Here is a 27793-nt window from a genome sequence, read left to right as displayed (position 1 = left end):
AGACTCGAGCGAGCCTCCACAAGCTATCTTAAATCGAGGGACGTCTGACGTATTTGATACGCTAATTTTCATTAGCTCATCAATGGTGTTTTTCATTCATTGTGTGTTAGCTTTGAGTTATCATTTTTTGTAAACAAAAACGAAGAAAGAAACGAAGGTTGTGATGTAATTGAACATAGGTGTAATTCTTATGTGAGTTTAGTTTTACAGTGAACTTAAAATGGAGTGTCAATAAACGACTTTAACCAAGCAACATTCACTCTTACTCCTTGCTACTATGGGACCATATCGAGTTCCTTAAATGCAACGTTCCAAGCTCCTCTCTCCTCAAAACACTGAACATGACCCGGAAGTTGTTGTCACGCCGCTATATTAAGAAGCATCTCAATTGTCTTAAACGCGCACGGAAAAGCGACCATCGAGGACCCTCCACAGTCTAGCTCAGTGATTCTCAACCAGTGTGCCGGGGCACATTAGTGTGCCGTGAGCGCTATTCAGGTGTGCCTTTAATGTAATCCCACTTGAAGTATAAAGCATGAGGTAGACATTTGTGGTAATAATTTAGCCACGAAGATGGGTCATTTCTGACACGTCAATGGTGTGACGTCATCTTTAGTAAACAGAGGAGCTTGGACCTTGGAGGTTCCAAATGAGATGCACCCGATGTTAGCGCCTTAGCAACCTGTTGTTGTGACCACGTGTGCTCTGCATGCCGTCCAGGACGCTGCTGGATAAAAGTGGTGGAGTTGTGTATGGAATGGACTGCTTGTACTGTATAAGTGTGGTAAAATCTGAGATTTTGGATCCAGTCCGATCCAACACTCGTTTTGTCTCCATGAAATGATGTCATGGAGGAAGGATTGTCTCATTTCCTCCAAACATTCCTACCTCCTCCCACCTCGCTCCTCTGTCAATATCCTCGCTCCTTGATGGAATTTCTGGTGGAACGCGCTAGCATGTACTGTAAACAAAGGAGCGAGCAGCTAGGACCTAGGTAGTTGATAAATAGAAATGAGATGAGCGGCTTTCAGTCTGTCTGTTCACAAATTTTGCTGTGTTAGTCACGTTAATCTAGTCATGTTGTGTTTCCTTTTGTGTTGATTTATTCCCCTTGTTTCTTTGTTACGGTAAACCTTGCTTTTCTGGACTTTGCTGATTTAGTATTTTGATTCTGTTACATACCTTGTTTGCCTTTTTTTCGTTTTGGAAATTAAATAACATTTGAGACCCCTGCACTCCTGCCTCGCCTCCCTGCTTCCCTGCGTTTGGGTTCTCCACCTTTTGCATCAACATCATGAAAACTTGCATAATTTGACACATTTAGGATTTACTACAGCTCCTGCAGTACGTTGTCTCATTTGTCAAGTTCTCCTTTTACTGTTTGTATTCATTAACATATCCTTTTGTTTTACTAAGACTTGTGATTGTAAAAAAGCAAGGATGTTTTTTTTGGCGCTGATGTTATTCAGCAATCACTCGAAATAATACACTAATCTCAAAAAGTTAGGGATATTTGGTTTTTGGGTTATATATCTGGATGAACCTAAAATATACTATATAATAATATTGTACACGTTAACTTAATATGACCTTATCTAAACATTGTAATTTAAGTCAAACTATTCAAAGAGTCTAGTTTTTTGACAACTTCCTTTTTTCTAACAAGTAGTAGTAACAAGTGTTTTGTTTTCTTTTAATTTCCAAGAATATTCGCTTCTATGCCTTTCTGTGACTCTCCCAGTCTCTTTGTATCTCTGTTGCAACCTGCTGATGACACTCTAAGCTCAGTGGCCACTTACCTCTGAGAACATCGTGTTTGAAGCAGGGAAGGTAGTGTTGATGTATTGTTAGGTGTCGTCCTGGTCTCATGATGTCAAAATGTGAACTGCATCATGAAGAGGACTGAATACTAATTGTAAATGTTTGAATACCAATTGTAATTATTTATATACGTATTGGGCATTACATGGATCAGACACCTGTTGTGAATTTTCCCATTCAGCTTCTTGTTAGAGAACAGCAAGTTATGTAAAAAAAAAAAAATCAAATACCCATTGGACATGTGCATCTAAAAGTTTAAAGGTCATGTAAAGTTCACCTGTAAACGTTAGTGGATTTTAGGTTCATCCTGAAATTTCACCTGCAAGCCCAACATCCCTAACCTTTTGTGAGTCGTGTAAGAGTAAGGGATTACTTGAAGTTCCATGTTTATGGGGACATCTTAAAGATTAACTCTATGATGTGTCATCAGAATCAATCTTTATTGGCCAAGTATGTTGAAAAAACACAAGGAATTTTTCTCCAGTAGCGATCAATAACAGCTATGCAAATAACGCAGAGTGACGAACCTACAACAAGTAGAGTAATAATGTCACAACACAGAGCAAAATTGGCAAAAAATAATAATAAAATGGCAAGGTCACAATAGAATTGGAAGTCAACTGCTTCAGAAGTCGATGGAAGGAGGGAAGAAGCTGTTGGAATGTCTGCTGGTGTGCTGTCCTATTTGGTCATGTCATCAAATAGGAATTATAGGTACAGTGGTTTCCACAGACACAGGAATTAGGGGAGGAGAACCAGTGAAGGGAGAAAGTGATACAAGTGACGACTGATGTCCTGTCTGTGATGTGTGTGTGATGGTGGAATAATTTCAACAAATGCTGGACTTGCTCTCAAAATCCACTTTGAGGAAGAGCTGTACAAATGTTGTTGCTTGTTCATCCCTGTTGTTCAGCGTACCTCAGCCCTCTCATTTCTTATTTCTCATTGCTCCTCTTCATCAAGCAATGTCTTGCTTCCTCCAGAATCGATCTATCGTCGAGGAGCCAGAAGATGGAGGAAACTCTACCAGGTCAACGGGCACCTCTTCCAGGCCAAGCGCTTTAACACGGCAAGTTGCTCTCCAACTTATACATTATTTACTGTTGTTTTGGTCTGCATTCACTGGAAATACTGGTTTCTATTAAAATAGAGTATACTCAGGATATGGTGTTAATTGCATATTGTAGTTAATACCAAGGTGGCAGTTACAAAGATCTTGACAGTCCGAAAAACATCCGAGGGATCTCGTTTGATGCGCGTCTCGCATCTGAGACACACAAAATTAGCAGGGACGCATGAAGCATATTCATTCCGTAGACTCATGGTTTAAGACCCGCTGTGAGTGTGTGTGTGTGTTGGTGAAGAGCTTCCACACACAGCGAATCAGTAGTATGAATTCTTGGTGCTAGCCAATCAGAGGCAGAATGGGACCGGTTATTGTTCCATACGAGGGACACAGGAGTTTTTTCTGGACTCGATGAAGTTCAATTGTTGTGCTAACACCCGCCGACCCGCTCACGACACAGAAAGCCTACTGACAGAACGGCGTTTGCGCCATAGATACACACAACTGGGACAAAGGGAACGTTAACTGTTTATTACATTCGCTAGCCTGCGAGCTAATGAGCTAGCAAGCTAAAGGCTGGAGCTAAAAAGCTCACTCGACCGCAGCGACATCGTTAAAATGTAAGTGAGCTTGGCAGTGTGGTGGAGGCAGGCGTGAGACACTGGAAGGCACTGGAGAAGGAGTAGAAGACACGAGGGTAAATACGAGCATTGGAAGTTAAATAACTTTCTTCAGTACCCAATACTCAAGCGAAGAGTCGGCCAATGTACCACAGAGGTGCGGGAATACTCTGGCGCTGGAACACTGGGACTGCCAGGCTTAAGTGCAGGCTGTGATGAGTGCTAATGGAAACCAGGTGCGCAGGTGATGAGGTGATCAGTGCTGGAGGGAGAGGAACAGAGCACCGCCCATGCTCTGCAGAGGAGGCTCAGAGTGCTGATCATCACAGGTAATCTCTTTTTCAAGAGCCAAGAGGCAGCAGAAATTATACAGTACATAACACAAAAACATAAATAAATAAAAACAAAGACTAAAAAATAATAGTGACATTAAAATGGATGGCATCTGATTGAAAAACAGTGACAAAGTCCTAAGGTCAAATGCTTTCAAGTACATACAGTGTACATGGTGTTGTTGGGGTTTTTTTTCCATTAAAATTTGGCATGCTTTAAGACATTGTTTGGGTCTCTTTAGTGGGTTAATGTTTGAGTCTGATTTATTTATATTTTTTTATTTTCATCCATCCATCCATTTTCTGTACCGCTTTATCCTCACAAGGGTCACGGGCGTGCTGGAGCCTATCCCAGCTATTTTCGGGCGAGAGGCAGGATGCACCCGGAACTGGTCGCCAGCCAATCGCAGGGCACATATAAACAAACAGCCATTCGTGTGGACATTCACATTTAAGGGCAATTTAGTTTCCAGTCAACCTACCATGCATGTTGATGGGATGTGGGAGGAAACCGGAGTGCCCGGAGAAAACCCACGCAGGCACGAGGAGAACATGCAAACTCCACACAGGCGGGGCCGGGATTTGAACCCGGGTCCTCAGAACTGTGAGGCAGATGTGCTAACCAGTCACCCGCCGTGCCGTATTTTTTATTTATCTAAGATATTTTAATTATTGTTCTACATTACAATGCCATTGTTCAATGTTCTTTAGAATTGGAAGTTAATTGTTCTTTAAAAGAATGTACTTGAATTATTATGCTTTATATTATCATTAGTTAGTGCCATAAAAAAAAACATCAACTACACTATCATTTATGGTAATAGTTTTTGGGAAAATATATCATCCTAAAAAATCTGCTAGCGGTGCAGGCTGAAACATAATATATTCAGAGCGAGCAAAAGCACTGGATAACACAAAAGTATTATACAAATAAAAATCTGCAAAACCGCAAAACAACAACCGTCGTATACCGGGGAATTACTGTATCTGTACTCTGTGATGATAAGTTGTAGGGACTCAACGTTCCAGGGCTGGGACTATTTTTTTTCTCGACATGTGCATCCAGGGACTCACATAGTGTCAAGAGTAAAATTATCTATATACTTCAAAAGCAAAAGAGTGTAAGAAGGCTCCGATTGTAAAGTATGTTCATGACATTGGAAGTTACTCAAAACATTCAGTGAATGTAGTCTCAACATTGGTTTATTGCTTTCACATGTTGGCATGCTCCTACTTTTTTTATTTTTCAACCAAAATTATTAGATTGTAGTTAATTTATTTTGTTGAAATGGTGTGTTTTAATGTTTAGGTGTACAGCTCAATGTGTCAGCCCAAGGCCAATTCCATCTTGAAGTAATTTTTTTTTGGGGATGATAATTTCATTTAGGGTAAAAAATCAAATCCTAGTAATGCTTGTTAAGTGATGTTTTTTCTCGGATTGACCATCAAGGAGATTCTTTGGAAAGCCAGTCCATACGGAAAACATAAGTGTCAACAACAACATGTGACAGAGTGACAGTGACAACAGCTGAAAGCTCTCATTCCAAAAGTACTCTAGTTGATGCTTGAGCAGTCAATCTCTTTGCATTCACTTTCTACTAGTTTGTTGTAAAGGTACTGTACTGTGTAAACGCTATTGTAATCATTACAAAGAACATCCCTATTTTCTATTTGAAAAAAACGACAACTGTGCAGAGCTTTACAATTGAGTACAAATTGCTACAGAGTACTATTTAGGTGTCATTGCTATTCTGCAGCCCTAATTTCTTGTGCATGTTTAATCAACCGTTTTTTGTGGTGTCACAGTGTGGCTGACTACACAGTCTGCCATAAACATTCTGGTTTTGAATTATAGATGGCCAGTGTTCGAAGGGTTACTTTAAAAATGTATTCTGACAGTTACTAGTTATGTTACAAAATATAATTCGTAACATAATCCAAGTAACATAATATTTAATCAAATTAATTTAATGCAATTTGATCACTTTTCATTAAATATCAATACAATATATTTTTTATTTTCATATATTTGACTGGTCTTTTCTGTCTTATTAGTTATTAATATGCACGACTTTGGAATGTGGGAGAAACCCGGACCACCCGGAATTCAAATCCAAAACTTCAGAGTGGTGAGGCAGACATGCTAACCACTTTTTCACCGTGCTGTAAATTGATAGATAGAAATGATTTATTGATTGCATGACTTTCCACATGACTTGATTTTAGATAGAAATGATTTATTGATTGCATGACTTTCCACATGACTTGATTTTTGTTGTGTAAAATGGAAAAAAAGAGGAAAAATTAATCTTATGAAGGTAACCTTAGCAGTTACCGCTAGCTTAATCCCCCATCCCTGTCACGCGCACACACACACACCCACGTATGCACGCACAGACCTCCTCCCACCCTCATAATTTTGATACGATGATACAAACACAATTTTTTATTTATTTTTTCTTCCCGGTGGCACAATTAGCGCACTAATCTAAGCCCCCCTCACCCGCTTGGCAATTGGTTTTGAAGGTGCAAACATTTTGATCAGCCCCCTAGCTTTCTTATACAGGTTCAATGTACGTATCACATTTGTTTTTATAAAGAAATGTGGATTTTAAAGTGCATTAAATATCTAAACACAGGGCGGCACGGTGTACGACTGGTTAGAGCGCCTGCCTCACAGTTCTGAGGACCCGGGTTCAATCCCCGGCCCCGCCTGTGTGGAGTTTGCATGTTCTCCCCCTGCCTGCGTGGGTTTTCTCCAGGCACTGGTTGCCAGCCAACTGGCTGGCAACCAGTTCAGGGTGTACCCCGCCTCCTGCTCGAAGATAGTTGGGATAGGCTCCAGCACGCCTGCGACTCTAGTGAGGAGAAGCGGCTCAGAAAATGGATGGATGGATGGATGGATGGATATAAACACAGTATATAATATATACATCCATCCATCCATTTTCTGTACCGCTTATCCTCACTACGATCGCGGGCGCCTATCCCAGCTATCTTTGGGCGAGGAGCAGGGTACACCCTGAACTGGAATTGGAAATTGGAAATGACTTGGTCCCACCTCTGCAAAACACACAACGGCACTCCTTCGATCTGCATTGAATATGCGAGGGCAAATCCACTACGCGCACTGCCAGCATGCACAATCAGCACCAACACTCCCACAGGCACTCTTCAAATGTCTTGAAATAAACATTAACATAAACGATCCCCTGTTCTTGTATTGTTTAAAATTAAAGCAAACCCCATGAATTTCTGAACCTGTGTATTATTCAAGTTTGAGAAGGAAGAAAAGAAGTTCATTGAGTTGCATCTCATCTCAGTCTCATTGTACTTGTGTATAGCGACAATAAAAAGGCATTGTTTTATTCTTATATTACATTGCATATGTTATAGACATATGATATATATTAAATTATATGATATTAGTATAATACTATTTTAATTTTAATAATATATAATATGAATAAAAAGGCCTACTATTATATGACCAGTTTGATATAAAATACAATTATATACAATATACTGTACATAGGTAGGGGGTCACCGCTCCAGCTTTCCATCAGTTTGGGGGTCTTAAGCCTAGAAATCGTTATAGGCCCTTAATATAAGCCATTAAAAAAAATATCGGCATTGGTATTGGCTTGGAGAAGCAGGTATCGGGGGAAAAAAATAGTTATCGTGCATCCCTAGTGATTTGATTTCTTGCCATTTAGAGACTTGGGAAGACGCACGGAATGGAATAAGCAGTGACTGTCTAGACTGTATTCACTGGGGGACATTCATTTCAAATAACATTTACAAAGTAAAGTGTAAGCTGTCGAAGTCATCCGGACTGCTGGTGACTTATGGGGAAGCACAGCGGATTAGCCCGCACACCCACACATTGTAAAATAAGTGTTTCACCTTGCATCAAAAACCACCCATAGCTTTACTATTTAACAGAGGTGGGAACAAGTCCTTGCATTGCAAGTTACAAGTAAGTCTCAAGTCTTTGCCCTGAAGTCTCAAGTCTTTGCCCTGAAGTCCCAAGTCGAGAATTCTTAAATTCACATTGTACATATAGCAGGAAACATTTTCTTGTCTAGAAAAATTTCTAGTGAGCCGATTTGAAGCACAAATATAAATAGGGTTCAGTTTAAACTTGGCATTTCTTGTGAGTTTTAATGAAACTATTACTTTAGGTAGTGTGTGAAAGAATGACCTCTTGGTCAATTCCTCTACCATAGCATGCCCAACACGGTGTGAACTGTAGAATATAGAAGAAGTTGAAGATAAGATTTAATTTCACATTGGCAATAATGGGGTGGGACATGTCGACCTAATAAATTATCACAAAGATTTTCAGCATTATGCTGTCACTTATCATATTTTCCTGTAGTAAAGCAGTAAGTTGCGCATATGGCTATAGATAGAGAAAGTTACAAAGTGTCAGTTTCTCAGTGCTTTGGTTAAAGTAGCAAGTCTTTTCAAATCAATGGATTCAAGTCCAAATTAAGTCACTGTCGAGTCACTGCTGTTTAAGTCCAAGTCGATTTGCAAGTGTTAACATATTGTCACGTTGAGTCAAAAGTCATCCAATTCATGACTCGATTCTGACTCGAGACCAAGTCATATGACTCGAGTCCACACCTCTGGTGTTCTGGTGTTAATTCAATTTGTAGATGATCTAATTTATTGTCCAGTGGGCTACAGTTGTGAAGGAAGATACATAGTGCACAGCCAGTTGATACTGGAATGATAGCTCTTGTTATCAGTCAATCAATTTTCAAATTAATTAATTAATTTATGTATGTATATATTTTTTATCAGACCGATCGGAGTGTGACGTCATTTTTCCCCAATATTGGCCCGTTAGTCATCCCTACAAATCACTCTTGCTAAGCTACTGTATCTGGAAATTGATGCATATTTCAGGGTGTCCTGATTTGAGTTTGTTTAGTTTCTTTCACCTGCTCATTCCACACTTGCATCTGAAAGCATGTGTGGGCTGTCCTCATAATGTTATTTTAAGGGGCTGTCTGCTGGATGACGTAATACATTGTGATGTAATCATATTTCTATCAAGATGTTACAGGATGTAACTCAAAGATGTTCTTTTGCTGTAATTCCGTAAAGGAAGCAGGCTCATCTTTGCCTCCTTGTACTGTGTATTTTTCCTTGGTTTATACAAAAGATGTCCACCAAGGTTCAGTTGAAATGCAGTCACAACCTTTGGAGTTCTACTATAAGCAAAAAAAAAAAAACTAAAAAAAAAAAAAAAAAAACTAAACAAAAACATGTACACATTTATCAGAAAATATATGTAATGAAATTTCTACTTTTATTTATTCACGGCACGGTGGATGACTGGTTAGCACATCTGCCTCACAGTTCTGGGGACCGGGGTTCCAATCCAGGTCCCCCCTGTGTGGAGTTTGTATGTTTTCCCCGTGCCAGCCTGCGGTTTCTCCGGGTATTCCGGTTTTCTTCCACATCCCAAAAACAGAAGTGGTAGATTGATTGAAGACTCGAAATTGCCCATAGGTGTGAATGTGAGTACAAATGTTTTTTTTGTTTATCTGTACTTTGCGATTGGCTGGCGACCAGTTCAGGGTGTACCCCGCCTCTCGCCCAAAAATAGCTGGGATAGGCTCCAGCATGCCCACGACCCTAGTGAGGAAAAGCGGTACAGAGAATGGATGGATGGATTGATTTATTTATTTATTATGTTTTCTGCTTCTATAACTCCCCATAGAGTCCCGGTTATCGACACACACTGACATAATGCTCAGTCATCACAAATTTAGTACCTTGTCTTCGCACGAGAGGTGGGGTACACCCTGAACTGGTCGTGAGCCAATCGCAGGGCACATACTGTACAAACAAACAACCATCCACACTCACATTCACACTTACGGGCAATGTAAAGTCTTCAATTAACCTATCATGCATGTTTTTGGGATGTGGGAGGAAACCGGAGTACCCGGAGAAAACCCACACAGGCACAGGGAGAACATGCAAACTCCACACAGGCGAGTCCGGATTTGAACCCGGGTCCTCAGAACTGTGAAGCAGATGTGCTAACCAGTTGTTCACCGTGCCACCACTAATAAATCAATATTAATTTATGTTTTGTTCCATACTTGGTTATTACATATACTAGAATAATAATACAAATAAATGTTTGGTTGTATTAGTGTCCTTTTGTTGTAGATTAGATAATTTATCTGTATCTGTAACTGTATCTTTCCCTCTATCTGACCCACAGAAAGCCTACTGTGGCCTCTGCAGTGAAAGGATATGGGGGCTTGGTGGGCAAGGCTACAAGTGTATCAACTGCAAGCTGCTGGTCCATAAGCGCTGTCACAGACTCATCCCTCAGACCTGCCAAAGGCTTATGGTGAGTGAATAGTTTATTGCAGATTTGGTTACAACCACTATACAATTCATGCAACGTTCAGTTTCTGTTTCATAACTGCTCGGAGTGGAGTTTTATGTATTAATACTGGATTAGGGACACATTGAAAACAAATAATCCATCCATCCTTTTTCTGTACCAGCTATCCTCACTAGGGTTGCGTGGTGAGCTGCAGCCTATACCTGACTTTGGGCGAGAAGCGGGATTCACCCTGAACTGGTCACCAGCCAATCGCAGGGCACATATAGACAACCATTCACACTCACATTCACTATAGGCAATTTACTACAGGCAGGTCTTCATTTCACCCAACATGCATGTTTTAGGAAAGTGAGAGGTAACCGGAATACCCGGAGAAAACCCATGCAGGCACGGGGAGAACATGTACACTCCACACAGGAAAGTTGGCATCCTGATTACAGCCTACAACCTCATAACTTTAGGCTGTTGCGCACTCGCCCACCATGCCAACTGAAAATAAATAATAATGCAATAAAATATTACTGCTAGAATAAAGTAATGGAATTACAAGAATAAAGTTATAATTACAAGAATAAAGTAGAGAAGTCTAGTAATGTAGTATTAAATTATTTGTACCTGCATTAAGATGAGAGCTGTCAAGCAATATAGGTACATGGACTGAATTAGAGCTCTTTTGTTGGATTTCTCCCCCCGTCATCTTATCAGGAGTGTTTTTACGAACATCCAGTGCTATATACAGATTAATATATGGCATGTATCCAGAAGGAGACAGCCACTGCTGGTCTCAGACTCTTGCGTTTACATTTGTGCAGGAATTTGGGCACTCACTCGTGAAAATGTATTCAGTACCTTTTTTTTCATGTCATCATACTTTTTAATTTTAATTTTTTTATTTTTTATTTATTTTTTACACATTTCAGTGAAGTTCTAACAATCATTTGTACTCTCTGCATTTGATTAAAAAAATACAGGATCAAGATAATACACAAGTTAAAATGTACTTTTTCACAGTTACAATCTAAATTACACACCACTTCTGGAAAAAATCTCATCTGATTTAATACGCTAGAATAGCTTGCCTATATCACTACTTGCAAGAATAGCCACAATAACAATTTTAAATTAAGCCTTACCTCAAATAAATAAGTTTCCATTTAAGCCCACATTTAAATGGTCCCAAACATTAGATTCTGCCGTAATACATTTTTATTCGAAAAATAAGAAAAATTGAATTAGTTTATCCACGCTTCAGAAAAGTAAACAGGAGGGAGGCCTAGATGCTCCCAACCTTAATAAGAATCAGAATCAGAATGATCTTGATTTGCCAAGTATGTCAAAAAAAAAACACAAGGAATTTGTCTCCGGTAGTTGGAGCCGCTCTAGTACGACAACAGACAGTCAATTGACAGAGAATACGTTTGAGACATCAAGACATAAAAAACACAGTCACTGAGCAATAAAAGGTTATGAGTAATGCGGTAATGCCGGTACAATTTATTTATTTATTTTCCCTTGACAAGTGTGCATAAAAATGCACAGTCCTCTACCAATTAGAGCAGTTTGAAATGACTAATAGAACAAAAGTCCGGTGCAATGACCAATGTGCAAAGGGTGCAGAGACTTCAAGAAATTTATGCAGTTTAAAATGACTGACAATCTGGGACAATGCCGATTGTGCAAATGTTGCAGATGCTACTCAGGCACATGAGTGGCCAGTATTGGTCAACAACAGATATGCAAATAGTGCAGCGTGGGGAGACGACTACAGTGTGTGCAAGAGTAATGTATAGTAGCCCCGACAGAGATATGACAACAAACTCAAGACAAAATTGGCAGAATGTTGCAATGGGGTTGTAAATTAACTGTTTAAGAAATCAATGGCAACAGGGAAGAAGCTGTTGGAATGTCTGCTTGTTTTAGTTTGCATTGTTCGGTTGCGCCTACTTGAGGGAAGGAGTAGGAAGAGGTGGTAACCAGGATGTGGATGGTCCAAGAGGATTTTGCATGCTCTTAGTTCTGGCAGCGTGTCCTTGTTGTTGTCCTTTGTCCTTTTTTGTAGCAGCACCAAACCAGACTGTGATGGAAGAACAAAGAACTGAGTCAATGACTGCTGTATAGAACTGCCTCAACAGCTCCTGTGGCAGGCCGTGCTTCCTCAGAAGCTGCAGGAAGCACATCCTCTGCTAGGTCTTTTTGGGGATGGAGTTGATGTTGATCTCCCACTGCAGGTCCTGAGAGACAGTAATTCCCAGGAACGTGTAGTTCTTGACTGTTGACAGAGGGCAGTTGGACAGAGTGAGGGGCAGCTGTGGTGAAGGATGCGTCCTGAAATCCACAATCATCTCGACAGTCTTGAGTGTGTTCAGCTCCAGGTTGTGTCGGCGGCACCATAGCTCCAGCCGCTCCACTTCATGTTGATACGCCGACTCATCACCGTCTTTGATGAGGCCGATGACTGTGGTGTTGTCAGCAAACTTCAGGAGTTTGACAGCCGGGTGCGTTGAGGTGCAGTCGTACGTGTAGAGAGAGAAGAGCAGCAGAGAGAGGACACAACCTTGGGGCGCCCCGGTGCTGGTGGTGCGTGTAGATGAGGTGGTGTCCCCCAGCCTCACCTGCTGTGTCCTGCCCGTCAGGAAGCTGTAAATGCACTGGCAGATGGCAGGCGAGATGTTGAGCTGGAGAAGCTTGGAGGAGAGGAGTTCAGGGATGATGGTGTTGAGCGCAGAGCTGTCCACGAACAGAAACCTTGCGTAGGTCTCCGCGCCGCTGAGGTGTTCTAGAATGAAGTGCAGTCCCATGTTGACTACGTCATCTGCAGACCTGTTTGCTCGTTAGGGAAACTGCAGGGGGTCCAGCAGGGGACCAGTGACGCTCTTGAGGTTGTCCAGCACGAGGCGTTCAAAGGACTTCATGACCACAGCTGTCAGGGCAACAGGTCTTTCGTCATTCAGACCTGAAATTGCAGGTTTCTTGGGGACTGGGATGATGTTGGAGCGTTTGAAACAGGATGGTACCTTTCACAGTTCCAGAGATCTATTGAAGATCTGAGTGAAGACTGGAGCGAGCTGGTCCGCGCAGACTTTGAGGCAGGATGGGGACACATGGTCTGGGCCTGCCGCTTTGTTAATCTTTTGTTGTTTGAAGATGCGTCTCACATCCTGTTCATGGATGGTTAACGCAGAAGTCAGAGGTGTGATTGTGGTCGGGGGTGCGGCCGGGTGGGTGTGGGGTGTGAAACTGTCCTTTTCAAATCTGCAGTAGAAGGTATTCAAGTCGTTGGCTAGTGTGCTATTGTTCTCAGCTTGGGGGGATCGTCGCTTGTAATTAGTCAGCGATTGGAATGCACGCCAGACTGATTTAGAGTCGTTTGCGCTTAACTGTTTTTCCAACTTTGCTGCATAGTTCCTCTTTGCAATGTTAATTTCTTTAGTCAGCTGGTTTCTAGCTCGATTATACAGGGCCCTGTCCCCGCTCTGATATGCATCCTCCTTAGCTTGGCGAAGCTGCTTAAGTTTAGCAGTGAACCTTGGCTTGTTGTTGTTGAATGTGCGAAATGATTTTGTTGGTACACACACATCTTCACAGAAACTGATATAGGATGTGACAGTGTCCGTATATTCATCCAGGCTGTCAGCTGAATTTTCAAAGACACTCCAGTCTGTGCAGTCTAAACAGCTTTGAAGTTCCATCTTTGCTTCATCGGTCCACTTTTCCACTGTTTTCACTGTAGGCTTCGCGCATTTAAGTTCTTGCCTGTACGTCGGTATTAAGTGAATTAAGCAGTGATCAGACGAGCCCAGGGCTGCACGAGGTATAGTACGGTATGCGTTTTTTACCGTAGTGTAGCAGTGGTCTAAAATATTATTTTCCCTGGTAGGACAGTCGATGTGCTGCTTGTATTTAGGGAGTTCGTGGTTGAGTTTAGCGTTGTTAAAGTCCCCGAGAATAATGAGGGGTGAGTCCGCGTGTTTTTTGTTTTTGTTTCGTTGACTTGTTCGGCGAGCGTTAGCAATGCGGTGTTCGTGTTAGCTTGAGGCGGAATGTAGACTCCAGCCAGTATGAATGATGCAAACTCACGTGGCGAGTAGAATGGCTTACAGTTCAAAAACAACGACTCCAAATGCGGGCTGCAGTGTGTGCTGAGATCCGTGACGTCCGTACACCATTTTTCGTTGATATAGAAGCATATCCCGCCGCCCTTTGTTTTCCCCGATGATTCCATGTCGCGGTCCGCTCAATGAATGTGGAAGCCGGGAAGCATGACGGCGCCATCGGGTACAGCGTCGCAAAGCCAGGTCTCCGTGAAGTACATGGCCGCGGAACGTCCAAAGTCTTTACTGGTCTTTAACAGAAGATGAAGCTTGTCCATTTTGTTGGGTAGGGAGCGTACATTCGCGAGGTGGATCGACGGGAACGCCAATCTGTATCCTCTCTTACGGAGTTTTACCTGAATGCCGCCACGCTTCCCTCTGTGGCGCCGTTTCCGTCTCCATGCGCCGAAAACCGCGGACGCCGCTCCGGTGAGTAACTCGGGGGAAAAACTGAGCGGATTTGCGAAAGTTGGTGACAGAAAGTCCGGAGTAGCCTCCTTGATGGTTAGCAGGTCTCCCCTTGTGTAAGTGAGTCGTGTAAGGTCTCCAAAGACGGACGAAAAACACAAAAACAAAAACAATACTAGAGAGCGCGTTACCAAGGCGACCACACTGGTAGGCGCCATCTTGCTTATGATCTTGGGGGTGAACATGATGGATCTGGAGGTCCTGGGCTGGTGTGGTTACACGTGGCATGCGGTTGTGAGGACAGTTGGATGTACTGCCAAATTGTCTGAAACGCGTTTGGAGACGGGTTATGGTAGAGAAATGAACATTCAATTCACGGGCAACAGCTCTGGTGGACATTTCTGTAGTCAGCATGCCAATTGCACCCTCCCTCAGAACTTGCGACATCTCTGGCATTGTGCTGTGTGATAAAACTGCACATTTCAGAGTGGCCTTTTATTGTGGTCAGCTAATGGCACACCTGTGCAATAATTATGCTGTCTAATCACCATCTTGATATGCCACACCTGTGATGTGGGATGGATTATCTCAACAAAGGAGAAATGCTCACAAACACAGATTTAGACAGATTTGTGAACAATATTTGAGGGAAATGACCCTTTGTGTATGTAGAAAAAGTTTTAGCTCTTAGAGTCCAGCTCACAAAAAAATGGGAGCAAAAACGAAAGAGTTGCATTTATATTTTTGTTGAGTGTGTATACTGTACATATTTGGAGGACATTGTTGGGCTGTATCTAGTCAAAGTTTTTCCTTTTTAAAATTTTTTTAAAAAATGTATTTTTCATTTTGTGTTATTTTTATTTTTTATTTATTTTTCGTTCAGGATCCAGCCATGCCATCACAGGAGCCCCCTTCAGATGTGAAGAGTGAAGAGGTGGACCTTTCACTAGATGACGCACAAGACAGAGATGAAAGTAAGATGTTTATAAATGAAACTGCTTCCATAATTTATTAGTATTATTTTCAACGGGCAGTCTTTAATCCATGTAAAACATCTGTAAAAGCAACAGATGGGTAGTTTCATAAAAGAGTGTCATGATTGAGATACAGTGCATACCATACCAAGGATTTAGAAAAAAAATGTAGGACAAATTGACCTAAAGTAGTAGTCTGTTTGGGGGGGGTCCTGTTATTTGAGAGCCCCTGTGAGTTGACCTAGTTCAGTGTATGCTCTGGCTCGCTGGATTCCACCTCCTTCCCCTGGACTAAAAACAGAACATGTTTTTTTTTCACTACATTTTAGTGTACAGGGGGTCCTCGAGTTACGATTCTACCGCACATATGAGGTTGCAAGCGGTGTGCAATGAGCTAGTTTACACTGTGGCCTAAGAATGCGTTGTCATGCGGCACAAGAAGGCATGCTCAGTTACTGTCGTACTTACTGTTTTTCATTTGATCGTCTTATATTTATGGCCCTAGAGCCAGCTTCTGTAGCAGGGGATCGGATCGCCAAGGTCTCTGCCTTCGGCCATCGCGCGGCTCGCACTGCACCCGACCCCTATGGCCCCTCCGACAGGTGGTGAGCCCATGGGAATGGGGACCCACGTTACTCTTTTGGGCCCCACGGGTGCAGGCCCGGCCACCAGGCGCTCGCCTTCGAGCCCCACCTCCAGGCCTGGCTCCAGAGGGGGGCCCCGGTGACCCACGTCCGGGCAACGGAAACCTCAATCCAGTTATATTTTTCATCATAAGAGTCTTTTAGCCGTGCTTTGTCTGGTCCCTCACCTAGGAGCAGTTTGCCATGGGTGACCCTACCAGGGGCGTGAAGCTCAGAGTAGAGCTGCTGCTCCTCCATATTGAGAGGAGCCAAATGAGGTGGCTGGGGCATCTGATTAAGATGCCTCCTGGACGCCTCCCCGGTTAGGTGTTCCGGGCACGTCCCACCGGGAGGAGACCCCGAGGATGACCCAGCACACGCTGGAGAGACTGTCTCCTGGCCTGGGAATGCCTCGGGATCCCCCCGGAAGGGCTCGAGGAAGTGGCTGGGAAGAGGGAAGTCTGGGCGTCCCCGCTAAAGCTACTGCCCCCGGGACCCGACCTCGGATAAGCGGTAGAAAATGGATGGATGTATGAATGGATGGATATTTATGGCCAAAGTGTTTTACATACAAATACAGTGCCATGAAAAAGTAATGGCCTCCTTCTCAAATTCTTAGATTTTTGATTAGTTTCCCCACTTTAATGTTTAAGATCATCAGACAAATGTAAATTCAGACAAATATAACTCAAGTGAACTTCAAATGCTGTTTTTAACTTATTTCATTTTTTTAGAAAAAAGAAAAACTATTCAAAATTGCCTGGCCCTGTGTGAAAAAGTAATTATCCCACTTAAATCATGAGTTCATTGTGGCTAATCAAAATTTTTGGTTAATTTTCACTGTCCACAGAGCTGTGGACTCGAGTCACATGACTTGAACTTTAGTCATACTGGTGTCATGAATTTGATTTGTTTAGACTCGACTTGACAATATGTTACAAGACTTGCAACTCGACTTGGACTTGAACAGCAATAATTTGTAACTTTACTTGGACTTTAATCCATTTTTTACCGATCAATCAGCACACAGCTAGCATCTCTTTTTGACATATTTTTACATAGTGTCCCCTAGTGTTAAAACTGAGATACCACAGTTGGATACAATTGTACCTTTATAACAAGATGGCAATACTCCCAAGAAATGCCCATTTATATTTGTGTTTGGAATTGCCTCACTATAAATGTTTGTAGACAAGAAAATTCAGTTTCCTGCTATATGCACAATGTGAATTTTTTAAAAATACTGTTGATTATCTAAAAGAGGGAACCAATTGGTCTTTCATTAGTAAGTGAAATGTCTCATTTTCTGTTGTGTATTCATAATTGCTCTTTAACCAAGCAAAATATATATTTTATCCTTATACTTGATTATTCTGGTAGAATTGCCAGTAGCATAATCGATTACTAATTGCAGCACTACTGGGTGCAAATTCTTACTTGTGACAGGTCAGTTTAATGCCACTTCAGAAATAAAGTAAGAAAAAGTAAGTCATAGCATAGCATTTTTATAGAATAACTGAAAACATACTATTGATCGGTTTTGAAGGGGCAATGAATTAAGCCCCTTTGGCTTTGAAGGTGAAAACGTTTTGATCAGCCCCGTAGTTATAAAGGTTCAATGCAGTTGTTTATCAAATTTGTTTTGATGAATTAATATAATGCAGCCCTATGGGGGGCACAAGTCAGTGCAAACTGTAGGCCGGTCCCAAGCGCGGATAAATGCAGAGGGTTGCGTCAGGAAGGGCATCTGGCTTGAAACTTTGCCAAACAAATATGAGCGTTCATCCAAAGAATTCCATACCGGATCGGTCGTGGCCCGGGTTAACAATGTCCGCCACCGGGGCCGTAAACCTGCAGGGCGCCGTTGGCGGGTTCTTCGGCAGAAAGAGAAGAGGAAAGCACAGAGCCTAAAACTGAATGTCGGGACTTTGAATGTTGGGACTATGCCAGGAAAATCTCGGGAGTTGGTTGACATGATGATTAGGAGAAAGGTTGATATATTGTGTGTCCAGGAGACCAGGTAGAAAGGCGGTAAGGCTAGAAGTTTAGGGGCAGGGTTTAAATTATATTACCATGGTGTAGATGGGAAGAGAAATGGAGTCAGGGTTATTTTAAAAGAAGAGTTGGCTAAGAATGTCAAAAGAAAAAGGCATTAAAGAGGATGAAAAATGGAAAGGCAAGTTGTTCCTGATGACATTCCTGTGGAGGTATGGAAGCATCTAGGAGAGGTGGCTGTGGAGTTTTTGACCAGCTTGTTCAATAGAATTCTAGTGCGTGAGAAGATGCCTGAGGAATGGAGGAAAAGTGTACTGGTGCCCATTTTTAAGAACAAAGGTGATGTGCAGAGCTGTGGCAACTACAGAGGAATAAAGTTGATGAGCCACACAATGAAGTTATGGAAAAGAGTAGTGGAGGCTAGACTCAGGACAGAAGTGAGTATTTGCGAGCAACAGTATGGTTTCATGCCGAGAAAGAGTACCACAGATGCATTATTTGCCTTGAGGATGTTGATGGAAAAGTACAGAGAAGGTCAGAAGGAGCTACATTGTGTCTTTGTAGATCTAGAGAAAGCTTATGACAGAGTACCCAGAGAGGAACTGTGGTACTGCGTGCGGAAGTCTGGAGTGGCAGAGAAGTATGTTAGAATAATACAGGACATGTACGAGGGCAGCAGAACAGCGGTGAGGTGTGCTGTAGGTGTGACAGACGAATTTAAGGTGGACGTGGGACTGCATCAGGGATCAGCCCTGAGCCCCTTCCTTTTTGCAGTGGTGATGGATAGACTAACAGATGAGGTTAGACTGCAATCCCCGTGGACCAAGATGTTTGCAGATAACATTGTGATATGCAGTGAAAGCAGGGAGCAGCTAGAGGAACAGTTAGAAAGATGGAGGCATGCACTGGAAAGAAGAGGAATGAAGATTAGCCGAAGTAAAACAGAATATATGTGCATGGATGAGAGGGTTGGTGGGGGAAGAGTGAGGCTACAGGGAGAAGAGATAGCAAGGGTGGATGACTTTAAATACTTGGGGTCAACCGTCCAGAGCAATGGTGAGTGTGGTCAGGAAGTGAAGAAACGGGTCCAAGCAGGTTGGAACGGGTGGAGGAAGGTGTCAGGTGTGTTATGTGACAGAAGAGTTTCTGCTAGGATGAAGGGCAAAGTTTATAAAACAGTGGTAAGGCCAGCCATGATGGACGGATTAGAGACAGTGGCACTGAAGAGACAACAGGAAGCAAAGCTGGAGGTGGCGCAAAGGAAGATGTTGAGGCTCGCTCTCAGAGTGACCAGGTTGGATAAAATTAGAAATGAGCTCATCAGAGGGACAGCCAAGGTTCGATGTTTTGGAGACAAAGTTAGAGAGAGCAGACTTCAATGGTTTGAACACGTCCAGAGGACAAATAGTGAGTACATTGTTAGAAGGATGATGAGGATGGAGCTGCCAGGCAAGAGAGCTATAGGAAGACCAAAGAGAAGGTTGATGGATGTCGTGAGGGAAGACATGACGGCAGTTGGTGTTCGAGAGGAGGATGCAGGAGATAGGCTTACATGGAAAAGGATGACGCGCTGTGGCGACCCCTAACGGGACAACCCGAAAGGAAAAGAAGAAGAACTTTTGATGAATAAATATGGATTTTAAAATTTATAAAATATATAAATGCAGTATATAATATATACATATTCATTAAATATATCAATATTATATATTAAAATGGTTTTATTTTGTTGTTAAAATTACTCAAAAGGACTTGACTCAGGACTTGCATGTCTCGACTTGAGGGCAAAGACTTGAGACTTGTGACTTGCAAAGCAATGACTTGTTCCCACCTCTGCTGATCACACTCAAGCCTTACATCCAGAGCTGGAGGTAAGGCAATCAAGAAATCGCTTAAACAGAATCTGTCCCGACAAAATCAAGTCAGGCAAAAGATCTAAAAAAGATGCAACAAAATGACATGATCCAAAGAAATTCCAGAACAGTCGAGAAATAAAGTAATTGACATCTATCAGTCTGCAAAAGGTTACAAAAGATATTTCTATAGCTTTAGGATTCCAACGAACCATAGGGAGAGGTATTATCCTCACATGGAGAAAACATGAAACAGCAGTGAACCTTCCCAGGAGTGGCCGGCCTGCAAAGATTACCCCAAGAGAACAACAGTGACTCATCCAGGAGGGCACAAAAGAACTCAGGACAACTTCTAACGAACTGCAGGCCTCCCTTGCCTCAGTTAAAGTTAGTGTACATGACACAACAAGAAGGAAGAGACTGGGCAAAAATGGCATTCATTGCAGAGTTCCAAGGTGAAAACCACTGCAGACGAAAAAGAACATAAAGGCTCGTAGTTTTACAAAACAACATCTGGGAGACTTTTGGGAGAATATTATATAGATTGATGAGATAAAATTTGAGCTTTTTGGAAGGTGTGTGTCTCGTTCCATCCATCCATTTTCTTCCGCTTATTCGAGGTCGGGTCATGGGGGCAGTAGCTTTAGCAGCGAAGCCCAGACTTCCCACTCCCCAGCCACTTCCTCCAGCTCTTCCGAGGGGATCCCGAGGCATTTCCAGGCCAGCCGAGAGACGTAGTCTCTCCAGCGTGTCCTGGGTCAGCCCCAGTGTCTCCTCCTGGTGGGACGTGCCAAGGAGGAGCTGCGGCTCTACTCTGAGCCCCTCCCGGATGACCGAGCTTCTCACCCTATCTCTAATGGAGAGCCCGGAAACCCTGGAGAGGAAACTAATTTTGGCCACTTATATCCGGGATCTTGTTCTTTCGGTCACGACCCACAGCTCGTGACCATAGGTGAGGGTAGGAACGTAGATTGACTGACCTTTCGGCTCAGGGCCTTCTTCACCAAAACGGACCGCTACAAAGTCCGCATCACTGCAGACGCTGCACTGATCCGCCTGTCAGTCTCCCGATCCATTCTTCCCTCACTCGTGAACAAGACCCCAAGATACTTGAACTCCTCCACTTGGCGGAGGATCTCATCCCCGACCCGGAGAGGGCACTCCACCCTTTTCCGTCTGAGGACCATGGTCTCGGATTTGGAGGTGCTGATTCTCATCCCAGTCGCTTCACACTCGGCTGCGAACCGCTCCAGTGAGAGTTGTCGATCACGGCTTGATGAAGCCAACAGAACCACATCATCTGCAAAAAGCAAAGATGCAATACTGAGGCCACCAAACTGGACCCCCTCTACGCCTGGGCTGCGCCTCAAAATTCTGTCCATAAACGTTATGAACAGAATCGGTGACAGAGGGCAGCCTTGGCAGAGTCCAACCCTCACCAGAATCGAGTCTGACTTACTGCCGGCAATACGGACAAACTCTTGACACTGGTCGTACAGGGACCAAACAGCCCGTATCAGGGGGTTCCGCACCCCATACTGAAGCACGCTCCACAGGACACCCCGAGGGACACGGTCGAACGCCTTCTCCAAGTCCACCAAACACATGTAGACCGGTTGGGTGAACTCACATGCACCCTTGATGAACCTGCCGAGGGTGTGGAGCCAGTACCCATCAGCTGCCTCAGGATTCCCACAGGACAAAAAGGACTCCTTCTTCAGCTTGACGGAATCCCTCATCGCTGGTGTCCACCAACGGGTTTGGGGATTTCCGACTCGACAGGCCACGGCCACAGCTCAGCTCTGGTCGGCCACCTCGGCAATGGAGGCGCAGAACATGGTCCACTCGGACACAATGTCCCCCGCCTCCCATGAGATGTGGGTGAAACTCCTTCTGACAGGGGATTCTGCCAGACATTACCAGCAAACCCTCACAATGCGTTTGGGCCTGCCAGGTCGGACCAGCATCTTCCCCCACCATTAGAGCCAACTCACCACCAGGTGGTGATCAGTTGACAGCGCCGCCCCTCTCTTCACCCAAGTGTCCAAGACATGCGGCCGCAAGTCCGATGACACGACCACAAAGTCGATAATCGAACTGCGACCTAGGGTGTCCTGGTGCCAAGTGCACGTGTGGACACCCTTATGCTTGAACATGGTGTTCATTCTGGTCAATCCGTGGTGAGCGCAGAAGTCCAATAACAGAACACCACTCGGGTCCTGATCGGGGGGCCGTTCCTCCTAATCATGCCCTTCCAGGTCTCGCTGTCATTGACTACGTAGGCATTGAAGTCCCCCAGTAGAACGATGGAGTCCCCAGCGGGAGCACTCTCCTCGGATCATTGGGACACACAAATCCCTCCACCACGATCAGATGAAGGCCCGAGGAGGGGGTGTTTCATTCATACATGCAAATCAGTCCCCTTTTGGCGAAATTCACCGTTTTGAACTCAAAATAGGCCATTTACGTTAATCGTACAGATCCGATGAGTTTTTCCTGGGGGGGAGGGGGGTCGCCATCCCTCACGTCATTGGCTGTTTCGTACTCCTTGAACGCTGGCAGCGAGATCCATTCCACACATCCACCATCCACATGCAGATGTAATTTCTGAATATTACTTCGCGGCGGACTAATATGTGAAAGTGCATCGGCCTGAGGTTCCGCCTGTGCGCTCTGGACCTGCTTTGGAGTCACAGGAGTTTACGACACCAGAAAAAAACACTTCAGCCCCTTCAGCTGTTAAGAAGTAACGGTACTCTTACTCTATTTCAATGATCTAAATGTCGCTCTCTACTTTCAATTATTGCTTGATTATCAACTATTTCGTGAGGGAGACTTCGACTTCCGCATCGGGCCCTATTTGCTCCAATCCAGTTTAAGCGCTAGTGACGTTTAAGTCTAGTTCACCAATCAAACGACACAAGAACGTCACATGAGCTCACACGTCTTCTATTGGGCTTCTCGAGCATAGGTATGAACACTAGATAAGCCAGCCCGGCTGATTGTCGTGCCTCCGTAGTGGCCATTTTGGGAAGGTCATCGTTTCTGTGAAGGCAACAACACAGAATGAACTCACTTCAAATTCAGAAATGGTCCAAAAAAAAAAAAAAAAACAACAACAAAAATATTCTCTGGAGGATGCATTTGGGATTAGCCTTCGAAGATGGTAATAGTGAAAAATTACGTGAAACAGACAATGATTTTAGTCAATTCTTTTCCAGAATGAGAGTGCTGAAAGAGGAGGATGCTATTGATGTGGCACAGCTTGAAGCAGGCATCAGGTGCAGGTGGAGATGTGCCTGGCTCAAATTGGAGGCCAAAACAAAAAAAGCAAAGAAATGAGGCAAATTTAATTTGAATCTTAAATTTGTACATCAACATGTACTTGAGCGGTGTAAATAAATGTTTTTCTGCTTGAAGTCCTCCAGATTGCTTAATTTATGTTAAAATCTCAAATATTCTCTGCGGGGGCCCTGAATCGGGGGCCCTGAATCCGATTGAAATGCAATGGGGTGACCTTAAAAAGGCCGTTCATGCTCAAAAATCCTCCAATTATGCTGAATTCAAACAATTCTGCAGGGAAGAGTGGGCCAAAATATCGCCACAGAGATGTGAGACTCATTGCCAGTTATAGAAAATACTTGATTTCAGTTGTTGCTGCTGAGGGTGGCCCAACCAGTTATTATGTTTAGGGGGCATTACTTTTTCACACAGGGCCAGGTAACTTTGAATATTTTCTTTTCCTTAATAAGTGAAATTACCATCTGAGAACAACATTTTAAGTTCACTTGGGTTATATTTGTCCCATATTTACATTTTTTTTGTTTGATCTTAAACATTAAGTCAGGAAACTATGCAAACATTAGAATTTGAAAAGGGAGCCAATACCTTTTCACGGCACTGTATGTACTGTAATTGATTTACGTACTGTGTTACTGATGGACAATGTTGCATAACGACTTGGAATTGAGTTACCTCGCCGTTGTAGATGCAGAACTCAGTCCTAAACTAAGGACTCCCTGCGTCAATGCAGCCATTGCCACACATAGCCATGTGCAAAAAAACATTTTTCAAGTGTGTAATTGTCATTGCAGGACCGTATTTACCACACAACTGTACAGTGGACAAACTAGAAGAGACAGATGTGCAGGTAAGGGGTAGTTACTATGATCGTTTTTTTTTTTGGTTTTTTTTTGCAAATTGCCCTCTAAAATTATTGAAACAGTGAGGTAAATTCCTTTTTTTTCTTCTTTTTTGTTGTGGACTGAAGACGTTTGGTGTTGACATGAGGAAATGAATATTTTGAATATTTTCAAAATTCAGCTTATATTTTCAGGTATTTGTGAAACATATTTTTTTTATTGTCATGAGTGCATGCATATTCATGAAATGTGTCGTCTTCCTTTAACCCATCATAGTAGTAAATACAGCTCTTTAGTGGCACACACTAGAGTGGAAGGGTGGATATACTAGTTTGATGTGTAACCAACATTAAAACCAAAGAGTTGTTTTCTATGGGTGAAAAAAAAACGTGAAGTTGAGAGAAGATGGAAAATCAGCGTGAGCCATTACACAAACATTGGCCACAGCAAATGCAAACATTTGGAATGTCCTGAAGAATGAAACTTGCACTTGGTAACAGATATCTAAGTGGCAGATCAGGGAAAACTGTAAAGTCCCAAAACAACTGTTAGGGAAATCAGCAACACCCTCTGCGAGTGATTTACTGTTTGCAAAAGACTTCATCAGCAAGTATAAATGCTGCACCAGAAGAAGCCACTCATTGGCTAAAAGAATAGAGGGGCTGGAATTTGCCAAAAATTAGCCTAAATAAAATCTGGGACAAATCTGTATAGACTGATGAGACAAATATAGACCTTTAAAAAGGGATAGAAAGGCTAAAGTCTCAACTCGACCGTGTGCAGAAACATTCTGTCTGGAAACTCAGATTCAACCAAACTGATTGAGAGATCTTTGATCATGCCGTAAGGTCATGACCAATAACACATCGCCGAAATGAAAGAAATGAACTAGTCAATCTCCAGACTTAAACCCTCCTTTTACCTGCTGTACCTTTTACCTGCTAAAGAGGAGACAAACAAATACAGTAACTCAGTGACTGTCTCCAAGTTGTGTATCAGATCCAGATGTACAGTAACTGGAAATAAAAGTGGTACTGTTGCCCTTTGGTCTCATATTCATCTTTTGACATCAAATCCAAATGTTTTCAGTCGCCAGAAAAAAAAGGACCTGGCCTCACTGTGCTAATACATTTGCAGGGGAGTGTACACGCCATATGATATACAGTGACAGTAATACCCGTTTTAACGCATGTAACTTTTGTTTGGGTATTCATCTAAAACAGAGGCAAGAAATATCCAAATAGAAACTACTTGATCTACTGTATATTGAAAGTATGCAGACACTGTACACACTTCACCCTTCTACTTCACCCAAGGACATTAAATCAGTGGTGGATGGAATCGATGGTATCAAGCTGTCTCAAGGCCTTGTTCTGGGGTTAGCAGACTTCGACCTGATCCGAGTTATTGGGCGTGGCAGTTATGCCAAGGTGCTGCTGGTCCGCTTAAAGAAGAATGATCAGGTTTATGCCATGAAGGTGGTGAAGAAGGAGCTGGTTCATGACGATGAGGTGAGGCCACACGACAGGGTCATTGCGAATGAATTCCTACATCAATCCAGATATATTTGATCACTTATTTTACGAGTTTTATTTTCTCATCATCCTAGTAACCTTTTATCAACAATGTTTGGTGGTTTGGAAAAATATTTAAACTCCATGTTTAAAAAAATAAAATAAATAAAATGTCATCATAATACAAACTGCACTGAACTGATTATACAACATTGCCCCGAGTAGTCACAACGTCATGGAACCTTGCATGCTTATACCCAAGATGTAATTTAAAAAAATAAAATAAAAATGTCAAAGTTGTATAATGTGGATTTCTATAGATATCTATTCCTCTGAGCCTCATTGAAATAATTAGGTTTTATGGTATCTGATGCACAAATATTAAAATTAACAAACATTTGAAGAAAAAAATGACGGTACGTTGGCCGACTGGTTAGCACATCTACCTCAACAGTTTTGATGACCTGGGTTCGAATCCGGCCTCCCCTGTGTGGAGTTTGCATGTTCTCCCCCGTGCCTGCGTGGGTTTTCTCCGGGTACTCCGATTTCCTCCCACATCCTAAAAACATGCATGGTAGGTTAATTGAAGACTATAAAGTGCCCGTAGGTGTGAATGTGAGTGCGAATGGTTGTTTGTTTATATGTGCCCTGCAATTGGCTGGCGAACCAGTTCAGGGTGTACGCGCTTCTCGCCCAAAGATAGCCGGGATAGGCTACAGCACGCCTGCGACCCTAGTGAGAATAAGTGGTACGGAAAATGAATGAATTAATCAATGAGTGAACATTTGAAATAATAGGAGTACTATTTGGGCTCCATGTATAGATCATTAGTAAAGCTTTGAGGTGTTTGTTTGAACTGACATATTTTTACGAACTATAGCTTATCATGTCCATGCTTAAACAGATGAAGCATGTGGAGCTACTTATAAATCTTAGTCTAAAATCAACAGAAAACCACAATATAAAATCATTTTAAAGATAATTCATCTTTTGATGAGTTTTGTCCCTTGAGAAAATAAAGGTCTTGTATGGTTAAAATATGCATGTTAGATTGTGTTAAGACCCATTAAATAGTGTATAATGTATCTGTTCATCAAAGATAAATATTCCCCCAAACATGCAATTTTTTTAAAAGGCTGTTTTTCTATCAGTATTTGGTACTAACTGTCGAATACAGGGATGTATCATGTTTTACAAAGCCACTAGATGGCGGTGTAGGTCATTTAATGATCCCTTCAGAACTGGAGAATTGAACAGCAAGGTTTTCCAGACTTTTTCTAGCCCAAGACTCTACAAATGTAGTGCCCAAACTTTCAATAAATACATGTGTTGCAACAACAGCGATACATGTATGAATTAATAAGAAAGACCACAACAGACATTGGTTTAGTACCATAGATTTTAAATCAAAAAGTCCTTGGCCAAGAAAATGTTCTATTGCAATCAATCATTGTCTGGCTTGATTAGACATCTTGTTTTTATTTATTAATGGTCCTATACGCGCACATTAGTTTAATTATTAATCTCTAAAGCACTGTAATGCCTGCCATCAAAGTGGGTGTGTAACAAGCTTTGCACAAAATTGACTACAAAGTACTAAAGAAGACGAAAGTACCAATAGGGCATACATTTCTATAGTATAATGAGCATAATTATAAATACCTCAAGTACTTGGGGATTGACCAGGAATTTGGGATCATAAGCACAACATAGGTTGCCTTTTGTGCCATAAATGAACTATATGGTGTCGGTTTCTTGTATTTCAGAGACACTCTGTTGTAGCTCATATAAAATATTGACCTCGTCAGCTGAATGACAATTTAAGAAGAAACATAAATTGCTGTACCGCAGACTAAACACACACAGATTTCCATCCATCCATTTTCTGAGCCGCTTCTCCTCACTAGGGTCGCGGGGGTGCTGGAGCCTATCCCAGCTGTCATCGGGCAGGAGGCGGGGTATACCCTGAACT

General features: G+C 42.6%; 1 protein-coding gene across 5 annotated transcripts in view; it reads left to right on the top strand.

Moving 5' to 3' along the window:
- The window catches only part of prkcz (protein kinase C, zeta), a 121443-nt gene that overhangs the window by 53150 nt on the left and 40500 nt on the right, over nt 1-27793 (top strand). For 4 of the 5 annotated variants that reach the window (XM_061687511.1, XM_061687494.1, XM_061687503.1 and 1 more), the window contains 5 exons: nt 2805-2890; nt 10090-10221; nt 15604-15694; nt 24260-24315; nt 25624-25818. In XM_061687511.1, the coding sequence (XP_061543495.1) occupies nt 2805-2890; nt 10090-10221; nt 15604-15694; nt 24260-24315; nt 25624-25818 (560 nt within the window). Of the gene's footprint in view, nt 1-2804; nt 2891-5899; nt 5969-10089; nt 10222-15603; nt 15695-24259; nt 24316-25623; nt 25819-27793 lie in introns of those variants that run through there. The other variant, XM_061687526.1, reaches the window with a different exon arrangement.

This window comes from Phycodurus eques, chromosome 1 (assembly GCF_024500275.1).
Source record: "Phycodurus eques isolate BA_2022a chromosome 1, UOR_Pequ_1.1, whole genome shotgun sequence".
Taxonomy (NCBI): Eukaryota; Metazoa; Chordata; class Actinopteri; order Syngnathiformes; family Syngnathidae; genus Phycodurus; species Phycodurus eques.
Note: the sequence above shows the minus strand (reverse complement) of the source record. Positions and strands in the feature narration are given on the sequence as shown.